Source organism: Orcinus orca, chromosome X (genome assembly GCF_937001465.1).
Source record: "Orcinus orca chromosome X, mOrcOrc1.1, whole genome shotgun sequence".
Classification (NCBI taxonomy): Eukaryota; Metazoa; Chordata; class Mammalia; order Artiodactyla; family Delphinidae; genus Orcinus; species Orcinus orca.
In genome coordinates, this window is record NC_064580.1 from 45,124,914 (window position 1) to 45,150,629 (window position 25,716).

General features: G+C 43.3%; 1 protein-coding gene and 1 non-coding gene across 8 annotated transcripts in view; one reads left to right on the forward strand and one right to left on the reverse strand.

Moving 5' to 3' along the window:
- The window catches only part of SHROOM4 (shroom family member 4), a 214,281-nt gene that overhangs the window by 44,827 nt on the left and 143,738 nt on the right, over nt 1-25,716 (reverse strand). For 6 of the 7 annotated variants that reach the window (XM_033409622.2, XM_033409626.2, XM_033409623.2 and 3 more), the window contains one exon: nt 390-524. In XM_033409622.2, coding sequence (XP_033265513.2) covers nt 390-524 — 135 coding nt within the window. Of the gene's footprint in view, nt 1-389; nt 525-12,689; nt 13,084-25,716 lie in introns of those variants that run through there. The other variant, XM_033409625.2, reaches the window with a different exon arrangement.
- On the forward strand, nt 19,803-19,906 carry LOC117197526 (U6 spliceosomal RNA). The gene has a single exon (XR_004478184.1). It is a non-coding gene; the product is annotated as a U6 spliceosomal RNA (small nuclear RNA).

Below are 25,716 nucleotides of genomic sequence, written 5' to 3' on the forward strand. Positions count from 1 at the left end.
GGATGAGGTCACCATGAGTCACTGTAGCTAGAGAAGAGGACCAGAACCCAGCCCCAGGGCCACCGATATCAGAGACCAGGATGATGCAGAGGAGCCAGGGAAAGAGACTGCAAAGGAAATAAGGAGAAAAGGAGGAGAAAGTGGTGTTTTGCAAGTCGAGTGAGGTCAGTATTTCAAGGAAACATTTTTTAAAAGGAAAGGGACTGTCCCAAAGTCACAGACAGTTCTCAGTAGATGAGGACCAGAAGCCAGGCACACTGGAAACCCACCCCATTTTCCGGGATAGCACTCTGGGCTCTACAGCCTCCAACGGGGATGAGAGCAGAGGAGAGGAAGTGGCTGGGTGATCTAGCCTCTACCCTATCTTGAGGGGAGGGTTCTAGACTTACCTCGTGTTGCAGCCGGAATGCCAGGACAAGCTGAAGGCTTCAGAAGGGAAGTGCATGTTGGTGGCTGCTTCAGGGCATCCCTCCAGCAGCTTGGCCACATGCCATGAATGTGGCCTACTGACGGGGGCGTTCCTCCTACAGTAAGAAAGGGACAGGAAGTCAACTTAGGGAACCAGAGCTGAAATCACTTCCCAGGCAGCTTCCGCCCCCACCCCCTCTTTCCCTTAAATGAAGTAGAACATCTTGCAAGGAGCTGATGTAGGAATCTTAGTGGCCACCCCCTCAGCTCTCAGTACTCAAATCTCCTTCACCCCAAGGACAATGCCTGGAGATACAGAATGTTAGCGTCACAGGGCTCTTTTGCTCATGGGTGTATCCCAAGCGTGTACAGCAGTGCCGGATGCATAGTAGATGCTCAATAAATATTTGTGGAATAAGTGAGTGCTGCTTCCCAATGAATAGTGTGCCCACCCTAAGTTTTCTCTGAGAAAAAAATCATTCTGGCCAATCTTCCCATTTTTCTCTAAGAAAGGGATAGGTAAATGACTGAGAAGTTTGAGCAAGTCAACACCAATTGGCTGCCAATTTTTGGCTTATTCATTTGATAAGCATTTGTTGTATGTGTCTTGTGTACCATCTGTACATACCTCTGGGGATACAGAGATCAATCAAATATGGCTTTGCCCTTGAGAACTTACAGATTAGTGAGAGAGAAAGACCTAATTCAAATAAAGCATGGTAAAGACATTCAGAGAGTGAAGGATAAGATGGGCACAGAGGTGAGATCCCCAAGTTTGTAGGCAAAAGGGTGGCAAGGAGCCCCAACTCCTGCCAGGGAGAATAGAACGAGATGGTGGATGGTGAGCTAGGCTGACAGGGGAGACTGGCTGTTCAGCAGGACAGGGGTGAATAAAGGGAAATGGGTCTGAGGCCAAGGCTCTGGATACAACCACAGCATCTGTCTGGTGCTGGAGGCTGCAGCCACAACTCTTGCACTGACTGGCTTCTACAGGACCCATCCCTGTGCTCTGGTATATTTCACATGAATAGATGCCACTCTTGCAAGTGGGGAAGAATGGGATGGGGAAGAGCATGTATGGGGCATGGGTAGTGCCAGAAGATAAAGAGATGATTAGTATGAGAGAGAATGAGGGGAGGGGGGAGAATAAGAGAGACGGGAAAGGGAGGAGGGAAGGGGGAAGGAGAGAGAAAGAGAGGGAGGGAAAGGGAGGGGAGGGGAGAGGAGAGGAGGGGAGGGGAGAGGAAACAAGGGAAGATAGATGTCAGAAGGACCAGGCAGATGACAGAGATAAGAGGGAGAGATGGTACAGAGAAAAATAAATGACAGAAAGGAAAAAAAGTCTGAGAAAGACTATAAGGAACTACACAGAGAGAAATGGGTGATAGAGAACAAAATAATGACAGAACAAAATAATGACAGAGTAAGAGAAACATGATAAATAAAGGAGATGGTGGAGAGATAAATAGATGATAGCTTATTTACTAATTTATTCATTCATTTACCGTGGCAGATTCCATACTAGACACACTGAGGGAGCAGAGTTGACTAAGATAAGGACCCATGTTTTCAACACTCTTGTTATAGAGGGGGATAAATCAGCTCTCTACCTCCCAGGAGCAGTAGTAGACAGACTCAAGCTGATTCCATCATAGCTGGGAATGCCCCTCACCCCAGCGGAAACACAGAATATCCCAGCTGTGCTGAGCTCTAGAGGGCTAAGGCCTAAAAAGGTAGTCCTGAGGAGAATGACCTTGCTGAGGAAAACATGTGTTGAGCGGTAACAGGCCAGACACAGAGAAGGAGGTGTAAGAGGAAGGGCAGGGGAAGCTGCCTACCAAAGGGCAGGAACCAGAGCCACAGGTCAGTAGCAGTGGCTAAAACTTATGGGAAGGAAAGGAGGTGAGGCTCCCACATTTAACCACACTGTTCTATTATGAATTCAGAGTGCCCAGCAGGGAGGCTCAAGGCACTAGAAGACCTTGTGGGGAGGCACTTGCTCCAGAGTTTCACACACAAAACCATGATGCTAGAAATCTCTCCAGTGGCTGTTACCCAGAAGTCATCCATTAACAACGATTTATAAAGCATCTCACAGAAGTACTATGTACTAGTATGTGCTAGGTACCATGTACAACATTTCTAGGCACGAGGATACAGTGGAGAGCATGGCACCTCTCTTATTTTGGGCCCTTCTTCCACATCCAGCATTCCTGAAGTTGAGTGCACCAACCATCCAGTCTTTAACTAAATTCTACTGAGCCTTCTTTTACAGTATCTCTTTGGCTTTTCCTCTTTCTATCTCTCCCCCAGCTCCCCACCACTATTTTCATTGAGGCTATTCCACATAATCATTTTGTTCCTCCACAGAGCACGCCACCCACAGTTCCTGTTCTAGCCTTTAACACTTTATGTCCAAAATGCTGTGTTGGAGACTGTGGGGAGATGGCGGAAGAGTAAGATGCGGAGATCAACTTCCTCCCCACAGAGACACCAGAAATACATCTGCACGTGGAACAACTCCTACAGAACAACTACTGAACGCTGGCAGAAGACCTCAGACCTCCCAAAAGGCAAGAAACTCCCCACGTACCTGGGTAGGGCAAAAGAAAAAAAGAAAAAAACAGAGACAAAAGAATAGGGACGGGACCTGCACCAGTGGGAGGGAGCTGTGAAGGAGGAAAAGTTTCCACACACTAGGAGTCCCTTCGCGGGTGGAGACTGTGGGTGGCGGAGCGGGAAAGCTTCAGAGCCGCGGAGGAGAGCGCAGCAACAGGGGTGCGGAGGACAAAGCGGAGAGATTCCCGCACAGAGGATCGGCGCTGACCAGCACTCACCAGCCGAGAGGCTTGTCTGCTCACCCGCCGGGGCGGGCGGGGGCTGGGAGCTGAGGCTCGGCTTCGGTCGGATCCCAGGGAGAGGACTGGGGTTGGCGACGTGAACACAGCCTGAAGGGGGCTAGTGCACCACGGCTAGCCAGGAGGGAGTCTGGGGAAAAGTCTGGACCTGCCGAAGAGGCAAGAGACTTTTTCTTCCCTCTTTGTTTCCTGGTGCGTGAGGAGAGGGGATTAAGAACGCTGCTTAAAGGAGCTCAGGAGACGGGCAGGAGCCGCGGCTAACAGCGCGGACCCCAGAGATGGGCATGAGACGCTAAGGCTGCTGCTGCCGCCACCAAGAAGCCTGTGTGGGAGCACAGGTCACTTTTCACACCTCCCTTCCGGGGAGCCTGTGCAGCCCACCACTGCCAGGGTCCCGGGATCCAGGGACAACTTCCCCGAGAGAACAAACAGCGCACCTCAGTCTGGTGTAACGGCCCGCCGGCCTCTGCCGCCGCATACTGCGTGCCTCAGGCTGGTGTAACGGCCCGCCGGCCTCTGCCGCCGCATACTGCGTGCCTCAGGCTGGTGTAACGGCCCGCCGGCCTCTGCCGCCGCATACTGCGTGCCTCAGGCTGGTGTAACGGCCCGCCGGCCTCTGCCGCCGCATACTGCGTGCCTCAGGCTGGTGTAACGGCCCGCCAGCCACTTCCGCTGCGCCCCCGTGCCCCGCCCCCGTGCCCCGCCCTCCCCGAGGCCTGAGGGAGCCAGAGTCCTGGAAGCAGTTGCTCCTTTAACCCCTTCCTGTCTGAGGGAAGAACAGACGCCCTCTGGCGACCTACACGCAGAGGCGGGGCCAAATCCAAAGCTGAGCCCCAGGAGCTGGGCGAACAAAGAAGAGAAAGGGAAATCTCTCCCAGCAGCCTCAGAAGCAGTGGATTAAAGCTCCACAATCAACTTGATGTACCCTGCATCTGTGGAATACCTGAAGAGACAACGAATCATCCCAAATTGAGGATGTGGACTTTAAGAGCAAGACTTACTATTTTTTTCCCCTTTTCCTCTTTTTGTGAGTGTGTATGTGTATGCTTCTGTGTGAGATTTTGTCCGTATAGCTTTTCTGTCACCATTTGTCCTAGGGTTCTGTCTTTTTTTTTCTTAAAAAAATTTTTTTTTCTTAATAATTATTTTTTATTTTAATTATTTTATTTTATCTTACTTTATTTTATTTTATCCTTTTTCTTTCTTTCATTTCGTTCTTCCTTCCTTCCCTCCTTCCTTCCTTCCCTCCTTCCTCCCTTCCTTTCTTTCCTTCTTTCCCCTTCCTTCCTTCCTTCCTTTCTTTCTTTCTTTCTTTCTTTCTTTCTTTCTTTCTTTCTTCTTTTTCTCCCTTTTATTCTGAGACGTGTGGATGAAAGGCTCTTGGTGTTGCAGCCAAGAGTCAGTGTTGTGCCTCTCAGGTGGGAGAGCCAACTTCAGGACACAGGTCCACAAGAGACCTCCCAGCTCCACATAATATCAATGGCGAAAATCTCCCAGAGATCTCCATCTCAACACCAGCACCCAGCTTCACTCAACGACCAGCAAGCTACAGTGCTGGACACCATATGCCAAACAACTAGCAAGACAGGAACACAACCCCACCCATTAGCAGAGAGGCTGCCTAAAATCATAATAAGTCCACAGACACCCCAAAACACCCCAAGAGACGTGGACTAGCCCACCAGAAAGACAAGATCCAGCCCCATCCACCAGAACACAGGCACTAGTCCCCTCCACCAGGAAGCCTACACAACCCACTGAAACAACTTTAGCCACTGGAGACAGACACCAAAAACAACGGGAACTACGAACCTGCACCCTGCAAAAAACGAGACCCCAAACACAGTAAGATAAGCAAAATGAGAAGACAGAAAAACACACAGCAGATGAAGGAGCAAGATAAAAACCCACCAGACCTAACAAATGAAGAGGAAATAGGCAGTCTACCTGAAAAAGAATTCAGAATAATGATAGTAAAGATGATCCAAAATCTTGGAAATAGAATAGAGAAAATACAAGAAACATTTAACAAGGACCGAGAAGAACTAAAGAGGAAACAAGCAACGATGAACAACACAATAAATAAAATGAAAAATACTCTAGATAGGATCAATAGCAGAATAACTGAGGCAGAAGAACGGATAAGTGACCTGGAAGACAAAATAGTGGAAATAACCACTGCAGAGCAGAATAAAGAAAAAAGAATGAAAAGAACTGAGGACAGTCTCAGAGACCTCTGGGACAAAATTAACTGCACCAACATTCAAACTATAGGGGTTCCAGAAGAAGAAGAGAAAAAGAAAGGGACTGAGAAAATATTTGAAGAGATTATACTTGAAAACTTCCCTAATATGGGAAAGGAAATAGTAAATCAAGCCCAGGAAGCACAGAGAGTCCCATACAGGATAAAACCAAGGAGAAACATGGCAAGACACATAGTAATCAAACTGTCAAAAATTAAATACAAAGAAAGCATTTTAAAAGCAGCAAGGGAAAAACAACAAATAACACACAAGGGAATCCACATAAGGCTAACAGCTGATCTTTCAGCAGAAACTCTGCAAGCCAGAAGGGACTGGCAGGACATATTTAAAGTGATGAAGGAGAACAACCTACAACCAAGATTACTCTACCCAGCAAGGATCTCATTCAGATTTGATGGAGAAATTAAAACCTTTACAGACAAGCAAAAGCTGAGAGAGTTCAGCACAACCAAACCAGCTTTACAACAAATGCTAAAGGACCTTCTCTAGGCAAGAAACACAAGAGAAGGAAAAGACCTACAATGACAAACCCAAAACAATTAAGAAAATGGGAATAGGAACATACATATCGATAATTACCTTAAATGTAAATGGATTAAATGCTCCCACCAAAAGACACAGACTGGCTGAATGGGTACAAAAACAAGACTCATATATATGCTGTCTACAAGAGACCCACTTCAGACCTAGATACACATACAGACTGAAAGTGAAGTGATGGAAAAAGATATTCCATGTAAATGGAAACCAAAAGAAAACTGGAGTAGCAATTCTCATATCAGACAAAATACACTTTAAAATAAAGACTTTTAGAAGAGGCAAAGAAGGACACTACATAACGATCAAGGGATCGATCCAAGAAGAAGATATAACAATTTTAAATATTTACGCATCCAACATAGGAGCACCTCAATACATAAGGCAAATACTAACAGCCATAAAAGGGGATATCGACAGTAACATATTCATAGTAGGGGACTTTGACACCCCACTTTCACCAATGGACAGATCATCCAAAATGAAAAAAAATAAGGAAACACAAGCTTTAAATGATATATTAAACAAGATGGACTTAATTGATAATATAGGACATTCCATCCAGAAACAACAGAATGCACATTTTTCTGAACTGCTCATTGAACATTCTCCAGGATAGATCATATCTTGGGTCACAAATCAAGCATCGGTAAATTTAAGAAAATTGAAATTGTATCAAGTATCTTTTCCGACCACAACGCTATGAGACTAGATATCAATTACAGGAAAAGATCTGTAACAAATACAAACACATGGAAGCTAAACAATACACTACTTAATAACGAAGTGATCACTGAAGAAATCAAAGAGGAAATCAAAAAATACCTAGAAACAAATAACAATGGAGACACGACAACCTAAAACCTATGGGATGCAGCAATAGCAGTTCTAAGAGGGAAGTTTATAGCAATACAATCCTACCTTAAGAAACACGAAACATCTCGAATAAACAACATAACCTTGCACCTAAAGCAATTAGGGAAAGAAGAACAAATAAAACCCAAAGTTAGCATTAGGAAAGAAATCATAAAGATCAGAAATATATGAAAAAGAAATGAAGGAAATGATAGCAAAGATCAATAAAACTAAAAGCTGGTTCTTTGAGAAGGTAAAAAAATTGATAAACCATTAGCCAGACTCATCAAGAAAAAAAGGGAGAAGACTCAAGTCAATAGAATTAGAAATGGAAGAGAAGAAGTAACAACTGACACTGCAGAAATACAAAGGATCAGGAGAGATTACTACAGGCAACTCTATGCCAATAAAATGGACAACCTGGAAGAAATGGGCAAATTCTTAAAAAAGCACAACCTGCCAAGACTGAATCAGGAGGAAATAGAAAACATGAACAGACCAATCACAAGCACTGAAATTGAAACTGTGATTAAAAGTCTTCCAACAGGGCTTCCCTAGTGGCGCAGTGGTTGAGAGTCTGCCTGCCGATGCAGGGGACGCGGGTTCATGCCCTGGTCAGGGACGATCCCACATGCCGTGGAGCGGCTGGGCCCGTGAGCCATGGCCACTGAGCCTGCATGTCCGGAGCCTGTGCTCTGCGACGGGAGAGGCCACAACAGTGAGAGGCCCGCGTACCACAACAACAACAACAACAACAACAAAAATCTTCCAACAAACAAAAGCCCAGGGCCAGATGGCTTCACAGGCAAATTCTATCAAACATTTAGAGAAGAGCTAACACCTATCCTTCTCAAACTCTTCCAAAATATAGCAGAGGGAGGAACGCTCCCAAACTCATTCTATGAGACCACCATCACCCTGATACCAAAACAAGACAAGGATATCAGAAAGAAAGAAAACTACAGGCCAGTATCACTGATGAACATGGATGCAGAAATCCTTAACAAAATACTAGCAAACAGAATCCAGCAGCATATTAAAAGGATCCTACACCATGATCAAGTGGGGTTTATTCCAGGAATGCAAGGATTCTTCAATATACGCAAATCAATCAACGTGATACACCATATTAACAAATTGAAGGAGAAAAACCATATGATCATCTCAATAGATGCAGAGAAAGCTTTCAACAAAATTCAACACCTATTTATGATAAAAACCCTGCAGAGAGTAGGCATAGAGGGAACTTTCCTCAACATAATTAAGGCCATATATGACAAACCCACAGCCAACATCGTCCCCAATGGTGAAAAACTGAAAGCATTTTCACTAAGGTCAGGAACAAGACTAGGTTGCCCACTCTCTCCACTCTTATTCAACATAGTTTTGGAAGTTTTAGCCACAGCAATCAGAGAAGAAAAGGAAACAGAAGGAATCCAAATTGGAAAAGAAGAAGTAAAGCTGTCACTGTTTGCAGGTGACATGATACTATACATAGAGAATCCTAAAGATGCTACCAGAAAACTACTAGAGCTAATCAATGAATTTGGTAAAGTAGCAGGATACAAAATTAATGCACAGAAATCTCTGGCATTCCTATACACTAATGATGAAAAATCTGAAAGTGAAATCAAGAAAACACTCCCATTTACCATTGCCACAGAAAGAATAAAATATCTAGGAATAAACCTACCTAAGGAGACAAAAGACCTGTATGCAGAAAATTATAAGACACTGATGAAAGAAATTAAAGATGATACAAATAGATGAAGAGATATACCATGTTCTTGGATTGCAAGAATCAACATTGTGAAAATGACTGTACTACCCAAAGCAATCTACAGATTCAATACAATCCCTATCAAACTACCACTGGCATTTTTCACAGAACTAGAACAAAAATTTCACAATTTGTATGGAAACACAAAAGACCCCGAATAGCCAAAGCAATCTTGAGAATGAAAAACGGAGCTGGACGAATCAGGCTCCCTGACTTCAGACTATACTACAAATCTACAGTAATCAAGACAGTATGGTACTGGCACAAGAACAGAAATATAGATCAATGGAACAGGATAGAAAGCCCAGAGATAAACCCATGGACGTATGGTCACCTTATCTTTGATAAAGGAGGCAGGAATGTACGGTGGAGATAGGACAGCCTCTTCAATAAGTGGTGCTGGGAAAACAGGACAGGTACATGTAAAAGTATGAGATTAGATCACTCCCTAACACCATACGCAAAAATAAGCTCAAAATGGATTAAATACCTAAATGTAAGGCCAGAATCTATCAAACTCTAAGAGGAAAACATAGGCAGAACACTCTATGACATAAATCACAGCAAGATCCTTTTTGACCCACCTCCTAGAGAAATGGAAATAAAAACAAAAATAAACAAATGGGACCAATGAAACTTCAAAGCTTTTGCACAGCAAAGGAAACCATAAACAAGACCAAAAGACAACCCTCAGAATGGGAGAAAATATTTGCAAATGAAGCAACTGACAAAGGATTAATCTCCAAAATTTACAAGCAGCCCATTCAGCTCAATAACAGTAAAACAACAACCCAATCCCAAAATGGGCAGAAGCCCTAAATAGACATTTCTCCAAAGAAGATATACAGACTGCCAACAAACACATGAAAGAATGCTCAACATCATTAATCATTAGAGAAATGCAAATCAAAGTTACAATGAGATATCATCTCACACCGGTCAGAATGGCCATCATCATAAAATATAGAAAGAATAAATGCTGGAGAGGGTGTGGAGAAAAGGGAACACTCTTGCACTGCTGGTGGGAATGTGAATTGGTACAGCCACTATGGAGAACAGTATGGAGGTTTCTTAAAAAACTACAAATAGAACTACCATATGACCCAACAATCCCACTACTGGGCATATACCCTGAGAAAACCATAATTCATAAAGAGTCATGTACCACAATGTTCATTGCAGCTCTATTTACAATAGCCAGGAGGTGGAAACAACCTAATTGTCCATCATCGGATAAATGGATAAAGAAGATGTGGCACATATATACAATGGAATATTACTCAGCCATAAGAAGAAACGAAAGTGAGCTATTTGTAATGAGGTGGATGGACCTAGAGTCTGTCATACAGAGTGAAGTAAGGCAGAAGGAGAAAGACAAATACCGTATGCTAACACATATACATGGAATTTAAGAAAAAAAAAACAATGTCATGAAGAACCTAGGGGTAAGACATGAATAAAGACACAGACCTACTAGATAATGGACTTGAGGATATGGGGAGGGGGAAGTGTAAGCTGTGACAAAGCGAGAGAGTGGCATGGACATATATACACTACCAAACGTAAAATAGATAGCTAGTGGGAAGCAGCCGCATAGCACAGGGAGATCAGCTCGGTGCTTTGTGACCACCTAGAGGGGTGGGACAGGGAGGGTGGGAGGAAGGGAGACGTAAGAGGGAAGAGAGATGGGAACATATGTAGATGTATAACTGATTCACTTTGTTATAAAGCAGAAACTAGCACACCATTGTAAAGCAATTATACTCCAATAAAGGTGTAAAGAAAAAAATAAAGAGCAAAGGTCAAAAAAAACAAAAACAAAACCCAAAATGTGTTGTGTTATGGCTGTGTTATTCCGCCAGCCAGTCTCACCTTGTTCCACCTCCAGTCACTGCTTTTAGATCGTATCATGTCAGACAACAACTGGATTGTGGCACTTTCCTATTCAAGAATCTTCACTAGTTCCCTATTTCTTAACCTTTCCTGCAGCAAGTGTAAACTGGATCAGACTTTCAAAGCCCTTTATAAGCTATCTTTACCCACCCAGCCCAACCTCTCATGTCTCTGTTCCGATCATACCCTGCAACCAGCTTTGTGCCTCTGCTTTTGGTTTTCTAGTAGAATCTAGCACAGGCTCTGGAATTGGACCTTGGTTGGAATCCACCACTTAAAAGCTCAGTTGCTTTAGACAGGTGCTTTCACTTCTCAGAGCTCTAGCTTCCATGACTGTAAAGTGGGGATAAGAGTACCTAGTTAATGGAGTTGTAAAAAAATCAAATGAGACCATGAATGTCAACTGCCTAGAATGGGGTTTCAGTTGTTACCGTGAATGTTCCCTCTGCCTGGAATGCCCTCTCTCATTTTGTTACTCTAAATCCCACCTGTTATTCAAGGTACTGCTCGAGTAATGTCTACTCCAGGGAGCTTGTCCTTAGTAATCTAGTCCCCACAATTTAGCCCATCATAATATAATGTTTGATATTGCTCATCATCATTTCATGTACGTTAGTCTCATCCTACCAACTATACCAAGCCAGCAGGCAACGAGACAAAAACAAGTGAGACAGATCTACTAGGTTCATAGCCTAACTACCATTTTGGATGTGTGATTCTGTGTAAGTCACTTAACCTATCTGAGCTTTAGTCAGTTTTCTTATCCAAAAAAAAAAAACAAACCAAACCAAAACAATAATCCTTACCTGGCTAGGTTATTGTGGGGATGAGAGAGAATATTCTCAAAGCATCTGGGACACATACTGATGCATAACAAGTGGTCAATATGTAGTAGGTGCTATATTAAGGGCTGTCAGCTCAGACTTTTCCTTCTCGATGGTTTAAGAGTACTTCCATCCAGATTTGTCCATCCACTGTCAAGGTTCCACTAGCATCACTCCCTTGCCACACTTTGAAAGATAGCTTACAAAGGCTCTTACTCTCTCTAGGGTTTCTCCAGGAGTGGGAAACAACCCTAAAGGAGACAGAAGCAAGGCAGTGGGGGCTTTGGGACCACTGGGAGAAAAGCACAAGCTGCAGGGAGGAAAATCCCAGTGGAGGAACTGTAGCCAGAGCTGGAGCCTTCTAGCCCTAGATTAGGAAAGGAGAGGAAACTATCTATAGGGTCTAATACTTGGCCTGTTATTCTTCCTGAAGAGGCCTAGACTTGGAGTCAGTCCACACTCACATTCCAATCCTAGCAGTGTGACCTGGGGCAAGTCACTTCTCTGTTGTAGACTCTTTATCTGTAAAATGGAGACGATCACCATCCCTTACTCATGAGTTAACGTCTGGATTAAATGCAGTCCCATGTGTGAAATCACTCAGCATAGTTTAACTTATAAAAACATAACACTATTAACTTAAAAAAAATAACAACAGGGACCACTTATTGGATACTTAAGATGTACCTGGCACTGCACACTTTGCATGCATTAGCTGATTCAATCCTCACTCCAGCCTTATCAGTAAGCGCTATTATTATGGCCCCTTTACAGATGCAGAAACAGAGACACAGAGAGCTGAACTGCTTTGCCAAGAACACACAGCTAGTAACCAGCAGTTGAGAATGAGGCTCAGGTCCTCCAACCCTTTTTAGGATACCACACGACCCCGCCTCCCCAAAGAGGGATCTATCTCAAAAAGCTTATACACCTAAGGCTTCTCCTAGCCATTCCTTCAAGAAGCAGTCAGAAAAGGGAAGTCTCAGTAGTCCTAAAGTTGAAACCATCCCCTCCTTAGGCAGTGGGGAAAGAGGATGAGGAGAAATAAGCACAGAGGTAAGAAAATGCCAACCACCAACCATGTAGCTCCAGGCCTAGCTGTGGAGGCAACAACCCCTTTCTCCTAAGGCACTATCATTAAACACACACCCTATCATTCATTACCCCCAAATTCCTTTCTTAGGAAGCAAAACGGGATATTGAAGAAAGAAAGCCAAAGGGGGAAGAGGGAGCAGCAGCCATGATGGCCATGGCTACCAGTAGTACCTACCATAGAAGTTGCCCAGGATGGGGAGATGGCTTAGGAGAGAGCTGGTTATCCAGCCAGCTCAGATGCTCCTCAATAACCCCTCCAGCCAGCCCCCTGGGCTTCTTTCTGCAGGCTGGATCCTCCTTTAGCAGAAACCCATCTGCCTTCCTTTAAGTCCTCTTGACAAGAGGGGCCATCAGCCCAAGCCCCTGAGTGTGATTCAAGGGGCTCAAGCACAGCCAGGTCCCAGTTCCAAGAACAGAAAGGAGTAGCACTGAAGGCAAGGTATGGCCATCAGCCTGGTTGGGCCTAGAGGAGGCCACAGCCTTAGGGAATGAAAGCCAGTGTCAAGAGCTGGATAGGAGTGAAGACGCTGCTCCAGAAACCAGCCAGCACCCTGGTGGCAAAGGGAAGGATGAAAGGCAGTTCCAGCAGCATAAACAGCCCCCCTGTTCCCTACTCCAGCCTCCTCTGAGCCCTGGCCCGCCCTCTTCCACAGCTCAGAGGCCAATAAGGAAGCTGGGCCCCCAGCCACTGCTAGAACTCAGGAAAGGAGCAAGGAAATGATGTTTGGGAAAGATAAAGCGGGTGTCTAAAAAGAATTTTTAAAAATACACGTAAGTGAGGGAGAAAAATACCCCAGACACATACACTTAAAAGAATTCCTGTGCTTCCTGGACTGGGTTGACCCCACCCAGCCATCTCCGCAGGTCCTCTGGGCCCCAGAAAAGGAAAGCCCAGATCAGCCAGGCCCAGCAGCCTCCAGGTCCAGAAAAGCAAGTAGCACTACAGCTGATTTTACATAGATAGGGGCAAGTAACCTAGAGATCTCCCAAGATGAATGTCCTGCTGAGATAGAAAGATTCACAAACCATTCTGGGCTGTATTTTCAGGGTCTGCACGTCCTACAGGCACCTGAGCAGACCCAAAGGAAACTGCATTTCACACCAGAGCCTCCAACTCCAGAACAGTGCTGCTTGGAGTAAGCATCCCTGCCTCTGCCATGATTTTGCTCTGACCTCTGGCAATTTACTCCCCCTCTATGGGCTTCTGTTTCCTCTCTGCAAAATAAAACATTAAAGTCCATTGTCACAAACAACCCATCCAACTATGGCATGCTCTGATGTAATAGTCCCAGGCCCCAGCCTGGGGGTCCACATGATGTCCTCAATGACCTATGCAACAGCCAGAACCCAGAGCAGCCCCACAGGAGTATGTTGCACACACTAAGCCCAAGCTCAGGCATCAGAATTTGATTTCTGTTGGGGATTTAGAGTTAGGGTTTTCCCTTCATAATATTCCTGGATCCCCACTCCAGTTTCCCTTGGCCTCTGGTCCCAATTCCAGCCATTTCTGGCCCCTGAGAGGGTTTATGTGAGCTTCCTCAGGACAAGAATGATGCCAGGGCCTTCGCTTTCTAGGAAAATCATGCCGGGAGGCACCTTCCCCTCTCTTCCCTCTGTACCTCCTAGGGAGGTTTGGGTGGACTTTTGTCTGTTCCACAAAAGGCAGGTGCCAAAGCCCTCCTTTGGTAGTTAGAAGTACTGTAAGGGGGAAGTTTGGGGATTTTATGTGCATGTGGATCTGGCTTGGAGTCTCAGCTTTCCCACCCATTAGTTGTTTGGCCTTGGGTGTGTCACAGAGCCTCAATTTCCTCATCTGTAGTGCATGCCTGGCATGTGATAGGCATTCAATAAATGATATCCGTTATTAATATTATCCTCTACCCCAAATAATAATGGGAAGGGTATTGTTAGTGGCTAGAAAAAGAATGTCTTCAAGCCAGATGAAGAGGAGAGCAAAAGGACTACTTAAGAGAATGTTCAAATGCCAAGCCTAGTTCTCTAGAGTAGCACTCCTTAAACTTCAGTGGCCAGACTAATCACCTGTCCATCTTGAATCAGATTCTGATTCAGTAGCTCTAGACTGGGCTCCAGATTCTGACTTTCTAACAAGCTCTAGAGTGATGGTGATGCTGCCAGTGTGATAACCACATTCTGACGATACACTAGGGAATATAATACCTTTAGTGTTAGCAGTACACTAGGGAATAACCCCTGGTCTGAAACAGCATCAGAATAAACAGTCCCTTCTAATGTCAATATTCAGGCCTGGGTACCCAGCCTTCCCTAATCTGGTCGTCAAGTGCCTTCCTCTCTCCACTCAGTAACCCAGTCCATAAAAATGCTTCCCTGACCCCCCATTTCCTAACAAAGTAAAGAATAACAAATTTGATAGCAGTCTGGCCCTGTCAGTGGCCAGGTGGGCTGAGGAAGTTTTGATTAAAGGTGCAAGCACGTTCTTGGGACTGGCTCAGGTAGGGAGGCAGGGTGGAGCATGACAGTTGGGTAGTCACCAGAGGAGGTGATATGATGGGCAGATGGGCACAGATAGCATATACTGAAGAAATCCTTGGGCAGAAGATGATTAGAGAGTAATGTGAGCAGTTTGGCCAGTTTGGGATTTAGAAAGGAGGCTGGGAGATGGGGTGGAGGTAAAAGAAGTACCCTCTCACTTAGCAGAGCTAAGTTCCAGACAACATGAGCAAGTATCACCTCCTATGTTCAGGGGAAGGAAAAGATGACTGCTTCTTTTCCAAGCACTCAGAGGATAAGAACTTGGCATGGGTGCAAAGAGGGTGAGCACATGCAGGCAGAAGTGGCAGATCTGTCAGAAGCTGGCTCCCAGAACAGGCCTCATAAAGGCTGTTGTGAGAGGTGAGGGGAGGGAGGTGGACCAATTCTAGAAGGAGTCAACCACTGGCTGCTGTAGTGGGGTGTCACCCCAATACCTTCTGACAGCACTACCAGTCTCTGAGCCTGGCTCCCAGCAGACCCCTCAAGAACTACTTGGAGGGAGGAGGGTAGAGGGCAAGCAGAAAGAGAACCGTGGCTCTGATCCAACCCAGGGCAAGAAGAAAAATATGGCCCCTGTTGCTTGGGGTTATGCTTAGCCTGAGGTCTGGCCCATACCTACTGCAGGCTCTTTCATTTTTTGAAAGTGTTTAGATAAGGAGAAGCACAAAAGAGTGTCCTTGATTAGCTCCGTTTACTTTCTGTGGCTCTTCCAGCCTTCCTCACCCCAAAACTGCACATTCCACCTGCCCCACATGAAGGAATCCATGCTCATTCTGGCCCGCTCAGCAGGAAGGGAAGCCCGCACACAGCTGGGGGACAGAACAATGCATGGCTTGTTTATCTGACAGAAGGAGGCAAAAGTCGCTTGATCACTGTAGAGATATCCCTCGGATATAGAGCCCTGAAGGCCTCCTCTTACCCTCACACTGTTACCTGAGGGACCCTGAAACCTGGTGATCTGGAGACCTTCCTTATACAGACCCAACCAAGGGAGAACATGTATGTGTATGTAAATGTGTGAATGTATATGTCTGTATACATGTATGGGTATGTATGTGTGTATCTGTGTGTATATCTATGTGTATGTGGGTGTATATATGTATGTATAATTTAAAAGAGAACTTTTAGGACAAGGCCTTTCTTGTCAGTTGGGGAGCTATAATTTGGGTCATCTGAGATACAGGTACTTTACATAGAAGGGACTACCTCCCCTCACCTCTTGGAATAGCCAGGTCAAGTACTTTCATGTAAACCTGCTGGATCCCCCTCTCCAGCCTCCACCTCAGGATCCATTCATGGCTTAAAGGAAACCCAGGGTAGTGAATAAGAAAGGAAAGGGATGTTGGGGTGGGAGTAAAGACTCCCTGAAATGCTGTGCTACGTGTCAAGGGGTGTCTTGTGGCTTTCCAAGTAAAGAGCAATACCCTCATCTGGTTAGGGCCTTTACACTTGAACTTTTGCTTTCATTTCTCCACTTTTTCACATTGGAATCTTTAAAACACAGGGACACCTCTTTTTCCAAAGAAGGTTGGCACGAAGCAACCATATGAATGACGTGGGAGAGCTCTGCAAATATTAGGGGCTAGAAAAATGCTTAGTAGTTTAGAAACACAGTACTTGGAATTCTCTTTCAGAGTGGGCTGTGAAGCATACTCTATCTATGTATATCTGATAACAAATACCCATCATAGACTATTTCTTGTCAATGATCCCAAAGGCAAGGAGGTGGATGGTGCATATTTCATAGCTTCTAGAAGCAAGGGGAGCAAGTCAAGAATCTGAATAACAAAGAGGGCTTTTCTCTCTTCCCTTATATACAAAAGCTAAGGGTGCAACACCAGAGGCCTGAGGGAGACTTCAGAGGAGCACATAGAGAAAATGACAATAGGTTCACAGAACCCCATCTGTTGAGTCAGCTTCTGCTGTGATGACCAATTTCCTAAATCAACACCCAGGGTGATAAAGAAGGTGGAGGATGTTTGTCCTCCAGCTCCAATTTCTATAAGTAATATTTGTAGCATCCCTTGGGAAGAAGGTTACAGGAATAATATAAGATTTTCTTTTTTTTCCCTTTCAGCCAAACACCTCCTTCAGCTCAAACTCAGTATTGGAGTACCAATTTTCATCAAAATGATGGACTCCACCAAAGTTTTGCCTAAAGTCAAGTCTCAAAGCCTTTAGAATTGCTTCTGGCCACTCCCTGAGTCATCTCCACTGCTAAAGGCATGAAGCCCAAAGACAACGTCCAATAACAGTGAGGACCTAAATAGAACCAAGAGAACCTACTCACTCTGCTTTGAGCAAACATGACAGTAAGGAATGGCTGATGCTCAGCAGAGCTGGAGCACAGTGAGCAAGGTAGACAGTACAGGGACATGAGGTTGGTGAAGTGCCAAGGCCAGATCATGGAGTTTCCAAAGGCCAAGATAGGAAGTTTGTGTTTTATTCTCAGTGTAGTGGGAAGTAAGTTACTGGAGGTTGTTAAACAGAGCACTACCATGATCTAAGTTTTATAAAAATCTCACTTGGCTGATAGATTTAGGCAGGACAAGAGTAGAAGCCAGGGAACCAGTTCAAAAAGGCTCTTATAGGTAAGAGATAATGGTGATTTGTTCTAGGGAGGAAGCAGTAGGGGTAGAGAAAAGAGGTTTGATTAGAGGTATCTTGAAGAGGTAGAGCTTACAGTATTTGTTGATGGATTGGCTGTGGATAGTGAGGGAAAAAGAAGAATAAGCCATGACATTTGGGTTGTCTGGCATCTGTACATTAGCACAGAATTCATTCCCGAAACTGAGTCATTAGTAGTTCTTAAAAAAAAAAGTTGGCAGTCTTTAACATTCTTTTATTCAAGCATTTATGGAGCTCCTATCTACATTTAACGTGCTTGGAGAGGTACTATGGAACATGCCAAAATGAAGAAGATATAATTCCTGTGCTCAAGAAATTTATAGTGTGGTAGGGGGTGAATAAAAATAGCTAAGTAACTAAACAGGGCAGAATATCGTGTCATAAAGGAAATGCTAACAAAATGAGAGTTTTAAAAAGGAGAACAACAAGGATTTACTGTACAGGGAACTATATTCAATATCCTGTATAACCTATAATGGAAAAGAATCCAAAACAAGAACACACACACACATACATACATACATATCCAAATCACTTTGCTGTACACCTGAAACTAACACAACAACATTGTAAATCAACTATATTTCAATAAAAATTTAAAGCCACTCATGTAATAAAAACATTATTAAGCAAGCTTCCTTAATTTTTTGTTGAAAACACTATAAAATTGCTGTCTAAAACCAGACAATGAGGAAAAAAAGGGGAAAGTACAGCTAATTGAATCAAGGAAGACTTCACAAAGCCTCTGATTTTGAAGACTCAGGACAATTTCAGCTGGAGGAGACTGGGGAAGAGGTCATGCCAGGTTTTGCAAAAACAAGAGTGGATAAAGCAGGAATATGCTGAAGGAAGAACACAGTTTCTGTAAGGCACACAGGAAGTAAAATTAGAATGATGCAACAACACGGTGGGCCTTAAGTGTCAGGATAAAGCATTTACTTTACCAATAGGCGAGAGAGAGGCTTTGGAGGTTCCAGGATAGGAAAGCAACATGGTAAAAGCGTATGTTAGGAAGATTATTCTCATAGACACATGTAGAATGAATTATATGGATAAATACTGAAAGCATAGTGAAGTGAGTAGGCTAGTGTAATAGACATAATAAAAGGTAGAAGTAGAGCAGTGACAGTGAGGGTGGAGCAGAAGGGAAGGATGTGAGGAAGGACACAAAAGACAGAATCAAGAAGCTTGGACTACTAATTAAATATGGAGTAGAGAGAGGAGTTAAGGTGACCATGAAACACCTAGGAGAATGGTGGTATCACTAATCCAGATAGGGAAGTTGAGAGCCAGAGCTGGCTTCAGGAGTCATGAGTTTGATTTTAGACATGAGCGTGTTTGATATGCTGTCAAATATGCTAACACATATATATGGAATCTAAGAAAAAAAAAGGTCATGAAGAACCTAGGGGTAAGACGGGAATAAAGACACAGACCTACTAGAGAACGGACTTGAGGATATGGGGAGGGGGAAGGGTGAGCTGTGACAAAGCGAGAGAGAGGCATGGACATATATACACTACCAAACGTAAGGTAGATAGCTAGTGGGAAGCAGCCGCATAGCACAGGGAGATCAGCTCGGTGCTTTGTGACCACCTAGAGAGGTGGGATAGGGAGTGTGGGAGGGAGGGAGACGCAAGAGGGAAGAGATATGGGAACATATGTATATATATAACTGATTCACTTTGTTATAAAGTAGAAACTAACACACCATTGTAAAGCAATTATACTCCAATAAAGATGTTAAAAAAAATGTAGATAGTCATGTCCAGCAAGCAGCTTGACATCTGGGCTGCAGTGCCAGAAAGAGGTTAGGGCAGGGTATGGACATGTGATCATTATCCACAGAGAGGAGGCAGCCGAGGCTGTCGCAGTGGATGTGACTGCCCATGGTAAATGCATGCAAAGGAAAGAGGGTGGATGACATATCTCTACAGAACAGTTACAGAGGAAGAAGAGCTAATCAAAAATACAAAACAATAAAATGCCTTTTTCAATGATATTGGCAATATATTTTTTTAACTAAGTGTCAGCAAAGTTGCAGGGAAAGAGGCATTCTTATACATTGCTGAATGGGAATGGATTGGGTATACATTTACTAGAGGGAAACTTGCCATATGTCATCAAGAGACAAAAATGTTCCTACAGTGCTTGCTTTAGCTGACATATACTAAAATTGGAACAATACAGAGAATATCAGCATGGCTCCTGCACAAGGATGACATGCAAATTTGTGAAGCACTGCTTATTTTTTCTGGAATTAGACAGTGGTGGTGGTCATACAACCTTGTAAATATACTAAAAATCACTGAATCTCACACTTAAAAGTAATGAATTTTATGGTAGGTGAATTATATCTGTTTTTAAAAATGTTCCTACCTTTAATCTAATCTTTCCATTCCAAGGATTCTATCCTAAGAGAGCAATTAGAGATGCACACATTGATTTATGTACATGAAGTGTCATCGAATGCAGGGTTATTTATAATGTAAAATTAGGAATATCCTAACTGTTCAACATTTAGGAAGTTAGGTGAAGTACTGTATATCTACAGGAAGGAATAATAGTCTGCCATTACAAAAGTGAAAAAACAGTATACAAACCTCTATGTAGTACCAGCCCAATTCAAAAAATATATATCCATACACATATATTCATGTATAAGCATACACATATTAAAAGGCTGAATGAAAATGTACCAATATCTTACCACTAAGTATTTATCTCTGTGTGGCAGAATTAAGGGTCATTTTAATTCTTTATACCTTTAGAAAATTTCAAAATTTTCTACACTACACATGTATTAGTTTTGAATGAGAAAAGGTTTCCAAAGAAAAAGGACACCTTTCTACACAGACATATCATTTACCCTGGCAACTGTCTAATACAACTGTCTGACACATTCCTAAGTTAGAAATCTGCAATTATACTTATGATTCCACTTAACTCTTTCAAACATCTGGATTTTGCCCTCAGGGAAATCAGCTCAGAGCCCACCAGCCTAGTAAAATGGTTTCCCCAACAAATGCTTTCCTGCTTGGCAGTGGATTCCTCTGTTTATGCTACTAATTAAAAAAAATTCCATCTGACAGTTTTTTACCCCAATGTCAGCACTAGTTGCTGTTCTTTGCTGTGAGAGGTGGCCAGGGCTGGAAGAACGAGGAGCAAGTTGAGAAGAGGCCAGTCAGAGGAAAAGGGAGGTCAAGTCAAGGTCAGCATTATGGCCATGCCCAGTGGGTTAAAATTTTTTTTTACTACTCAGGGCCTTCTTGGCTTTAGTTTTTCCTAGGCGCCTGATGGACTTGGTGGGACAAAGTTGTGTGGAGAGGGGACAAAGCACAGGAAAATCTGCTGGGGGGGGGTGGTGGTGGCAGCAAGTACTATTTGTGAAGCCGTTTAACTGCTAATATTTACAGTTCACAAAGAACTTTCATAGACACCATTCTATTTAATCCTTCCAACAACCTTATAAACTCCATGTTAGAAAAGAAAAAACTCAAGTTCAGAGGTGAAGTAAATCATACAAGGCTTGAATCCAAGTTCTTTGCTTCCAAATTCCTGTGTTTTTGTCCCTAAACAGTAGTTCTCAAAGTCTGTCGAATAGATCAGCATCAGCATCACCTGGGAAATTTGTAAGAAATGAAATTCTGGGGCCCCACTCCAGACCTTTTGAATCAGAAACTCTGAGAGTAGAGCCCAGCCATCTGAATTTTAACAAGCACACCAAGTGATTCTGATGCACGCTCAAGTTTGAGACACATCACTCTAAAGAATGCTATCATACATTTGAAAACAGATTTTCAAATGGCTTATTTAAAATACTGGCTGCTGCTGGTTTGACTTATGTGGGGTCTTGTCTTCCAAGGGAGCCTGGGAACCTTCCTTCAACTTCCAGTGGCTATGTACACAATAGAGGGCAGCTGCTTGAATAGAATTTGGGCTCCAGGGGCAGGAACATTCTACTTCATGGCGAGGCGCATCCCAGAACCAAGAGGGCAGTTCCCACATCACAACTTCCCGTGTTGAGTGGAGATATGAGCTGGCAAGCAGCTGCCATATATCTGTCCCCCTTGCTGAAGTTTCTCTTCATAAAGCTTTCACATGGTTTCACAATGCTCTGCATGAGCCGCTGAGAAATTCCCTGATCTGATGTATTTACGTTTACGAACCTCTAGTTCATCAAGCTTTTCATTTCTTTGGATTTCAGTTTGGTTTTCTAATGGATTTGGAAGCAACAATTTAGAAAAAATAGACAGCAATTTGCAAAATTATTTTCCTTCTGGGGAACCTGGACTCCCTACTCCCACCTCCCCAACCTACTCCCTACCCAATTTCCTCACTGCAGGTAACTGTTCTCGTTCTCTCTCTCTCTCTCTCTCTCTCTCTCTCACACACACACACACACAATCATACACATTCCTTCCCCATGGGATGGAGAACAAACAAATCAGCATTTTTTTTGTAAAATTGGACTTGATTTATATTGGATTTTAACTTTTGTCAAGGTGATGTTTATAAAATTGAAACAAAACCCATACATGGATATGGATTTAATTTGAAAATGCTAAAGCTGAAAGACAGAATCATGGACTGAAAATTATAAAATTTTCAAAATTCTAGGAGTGAACAGAATTTGTTGTATTTCCCTTTCTACACAGGTACTTGCATTGAATTCATTCCTTTATTTATTCATTCATTGATTCTTTCATTCATTAGTTATTGAGAGCCAAGAAAGCACTGTTCAAGGTGCTGGGGACAAACCAATGAATAAAACAGACTAGACAGACCTCAGGGGGCTCAACTCAATATATAATATGACAGGTAGTGCTAAGTGCTATGAAGACAGCGAAAGCAGGGTAAGGGGTAAACTGTCAGACAGGGCTATGTGAGGGCCGATTCTATTTTAGAGTGTGGTCAGGGAAGGCCTCTATTAAGAGGTGATATCTGAGCAGCGACTTAAAGTCAGGGAAGGAGCCAGGTGAATATCTGAGGGAAGAATGTTCTAGGCAGAGGCATCAGCCAGGGCAGTGGTCCCAAGGTAGGATCAGCTTGCCATGGTCCAAGAACCATGAAAGCCAGTGTGGCTGGAGGAGAATGAACAAGACAAAGAAGCGTAGGAAACGAGGTTGAGGAAGGAGCCAAGGGCCAGGTGAGTGGGTCATTGTAAGGACTTGGATTTAATTGTAAGACTGATGGGAATAAATGTGTCTATCATGTGTTTAACAGGTGCCAAGGAGTCTTAAAAAGTCTACACTATGATCCTTGCCCTCAAGAAGCTTCAATCTGTCATCCATTTAGGGAAACAAGCCAGAATTGCAGGAGACTTGAAAAGGGGTGGGGATTCTTGCTGACTCATGTATACTTGTTCCTAATACTAACCAGCCATCTTTAGTAGAAAAGGGCTCCAAAGGAGAAAAAGGCCTGCCTCCTATGCCAATTTAAAAAGATTCTTCCACGCCATACTTTAGGCATTTTTATATCAAAAGCACTTATAGTGTTCACTATGTATTACAAATATTAAAATATTTAATACTCATAACAACCCTATGAAGCAGGTGCTACTCATCTCCATTGTGCAGAGAGGAAAATCAGAGGTTTGGAGAGGTTGAGTAACTTGCCCAAGATCACAGAACTGCAAAGTCACAGGGATCGTATTCAAACACAGGCAGCCTGGCTCCAAAGCCCATGTTCTTAACCACTATTCTAACCTGCCTCACCTACAGGTAGAGATAGAAGGATGGGAAGGGGGGCATGATGAATCTACAATTGAGAATAAAAGAAAAAGTCTCCCAGATGTCCTGGGTGACCAAGAAGAGTTCTGGGGCCTATGGGAGACCTGGGGAGAAGACTGAACTAGCTAGGGAGAGAGCTAGAGAAACAGCTGCAGGATACTGCATCCATGTTGGGAGTCCATGAGGAATGTGAATGCACAGCATTCAGACAGGAGTGCTTTGATAGTGGAGACATTTCCTGTGGGAAACTGAGAGGCCACGGGACTTTAGGGTATCCTAACCTGCCTAGTACAGAATACATAATGTCTAATAGCCGGCGGCCAGAAAAACCCACATAAAGGAAGTCATGCTTGAGGTCTGGTCTTGAAGGAAGGGTAGGAATTTACCAAGATAAAACATACTTTTATAGAAGGAGTAGTATGTAAAAATCATGGAAATGTGGGAAAAAATAGTAGGGTGTATGAGGAGGGGTGGTGGGAGGTAAGGCTAGAGAGAGAGGCAGGCTGGGCCAGAACGCAGAAGACCCAGGTTGCCATGCTAATGAGTTTGGACTTTTCCCACAGGCACTGGGGAGCCAGTGAAAAATTGTAAGCATGACAATGGCAGAATCAGATTTGCATTTTGGAAAGATGTATCTGCTAACATTTTTAGGGAGAAAAGAAGCAGGTGTACCAGTTAGGAAATGAATGTTATAGTCCAAAGTGATCTATGATTCAGGGATAGAGTGGCAAGGCAGATTTGAGGCTTGTCTGAGAATGGTCTAGGAGGTAGAACCAATAAATCTTGGTTCCCAGTTGGACAAAATATGAGGGGTAGAGGAAGGAGCCCAGAGTGTCTGCCATATTTCTCACTTCAAGGATTAATTTCCAAAATTTACAAGCAGCTCATACAGCTCAATAACAAAAAAACAAACAAACCAATCCAAAAATGGGCAGAAGACCTAAATAGACATTTCTCCAAAGAAGATATACAGACTGCCAACAAACACATGAAAGAATGCTCAACATCATTAATCATTAGAGAAATGCAAATCAAAACTACAGTGAGATATCATCTCACACTGGTCAGAATGGCCATCATCAAAAAATCTAGAAAGAATAAATGCTGGAGAGGGTGTGGAGAAAAGGGAACACTCTTGCACTGCTGGTGGGAATGTGAATTGGTACAGCCACTGTGGAGAACAGTATGGAGGTTCCTTAAAAAACTAAAAATAGAACTACCATATGAGCCAGCAATCCCACTACTGGGCATATACCCTGAGAAAACCATAATTCAAAAAGAGTCATGTACCAAAATGTTCATTGCAGCTCTATTTACAATAGCCCGGAGATGGAAACAACCTAAATGCCCATCATCGGATGAATGGATAAAGAAGATGTGGCACATATATACAATGGACTATTACTCAGCCATAAAAACAAATGAAATTGAGCTATTTGTAATGAGGTGGATAGACCTAGAGTCTGTCATACAGAGTGAAGTAAGTCAGAAAAAAAAAAGAAAGAGAAAGACAAATACCATATGCTAACACATATATATGGAATTTAAGGGGAAAAAATGTCATGAAGAACCTAGGGGTAAGACAGGAATAAAGACACAGACCTACTAGAGAACAGACTTGAGGATATAGAGAGGGAGAAGGGTGAGCTGTGACAAAGCAAGAGAGAGGCATGGACATATATACACTACCATACGTAAGGTAGATAGCTAGTGGGAAGCAGCCGCATAGCACAGGGAGATCAGCTCGGTGCTTTGTGACCGCCTGGAGGGGTGGGATAGGGAGGGTGGGAGGGAGGGAGACGCAAGAGGGAAGAGATATGGGAACATATGTATAACTGATTCACTTTGTTATAAAGCAGAAACTAACACACCATTGTAAAGCAATTATACCCCAATAAAGATGTTAAAAAAAAAAGTAATAAGAATGATGCTAAGAAATCCTAAAAAAATAAAATGGAAAAAAAAACTACCTAGGAATAAATCTAAATAAAAATGTGTAAGACATTTATGGAGAAAATAAAACCTTATTGAAAGATTAAAACACAAACAAACAAACAAATAATTGAGCCTGTCACCAAGAAGAGTGGGGAGGGAAATTAGTCCAATTTTGGACAAGTCGATTTTTAAGTTTTTATTTTTTAAATCAATACTTGCAAAAGGTAAACCATTCAAACAGTACAAAAGCATATACAATGAAAAATGAGTTCCCCATACTCTGGGGGAAACCATCATTAACAGGTTCTTGTTTATCCCAGAGCAGCAGTATGGCATACTGTTAAGAACATAAGCTCTGGAACCAGACTGTCTAGATTTGAATCTGCCACTGCTGGC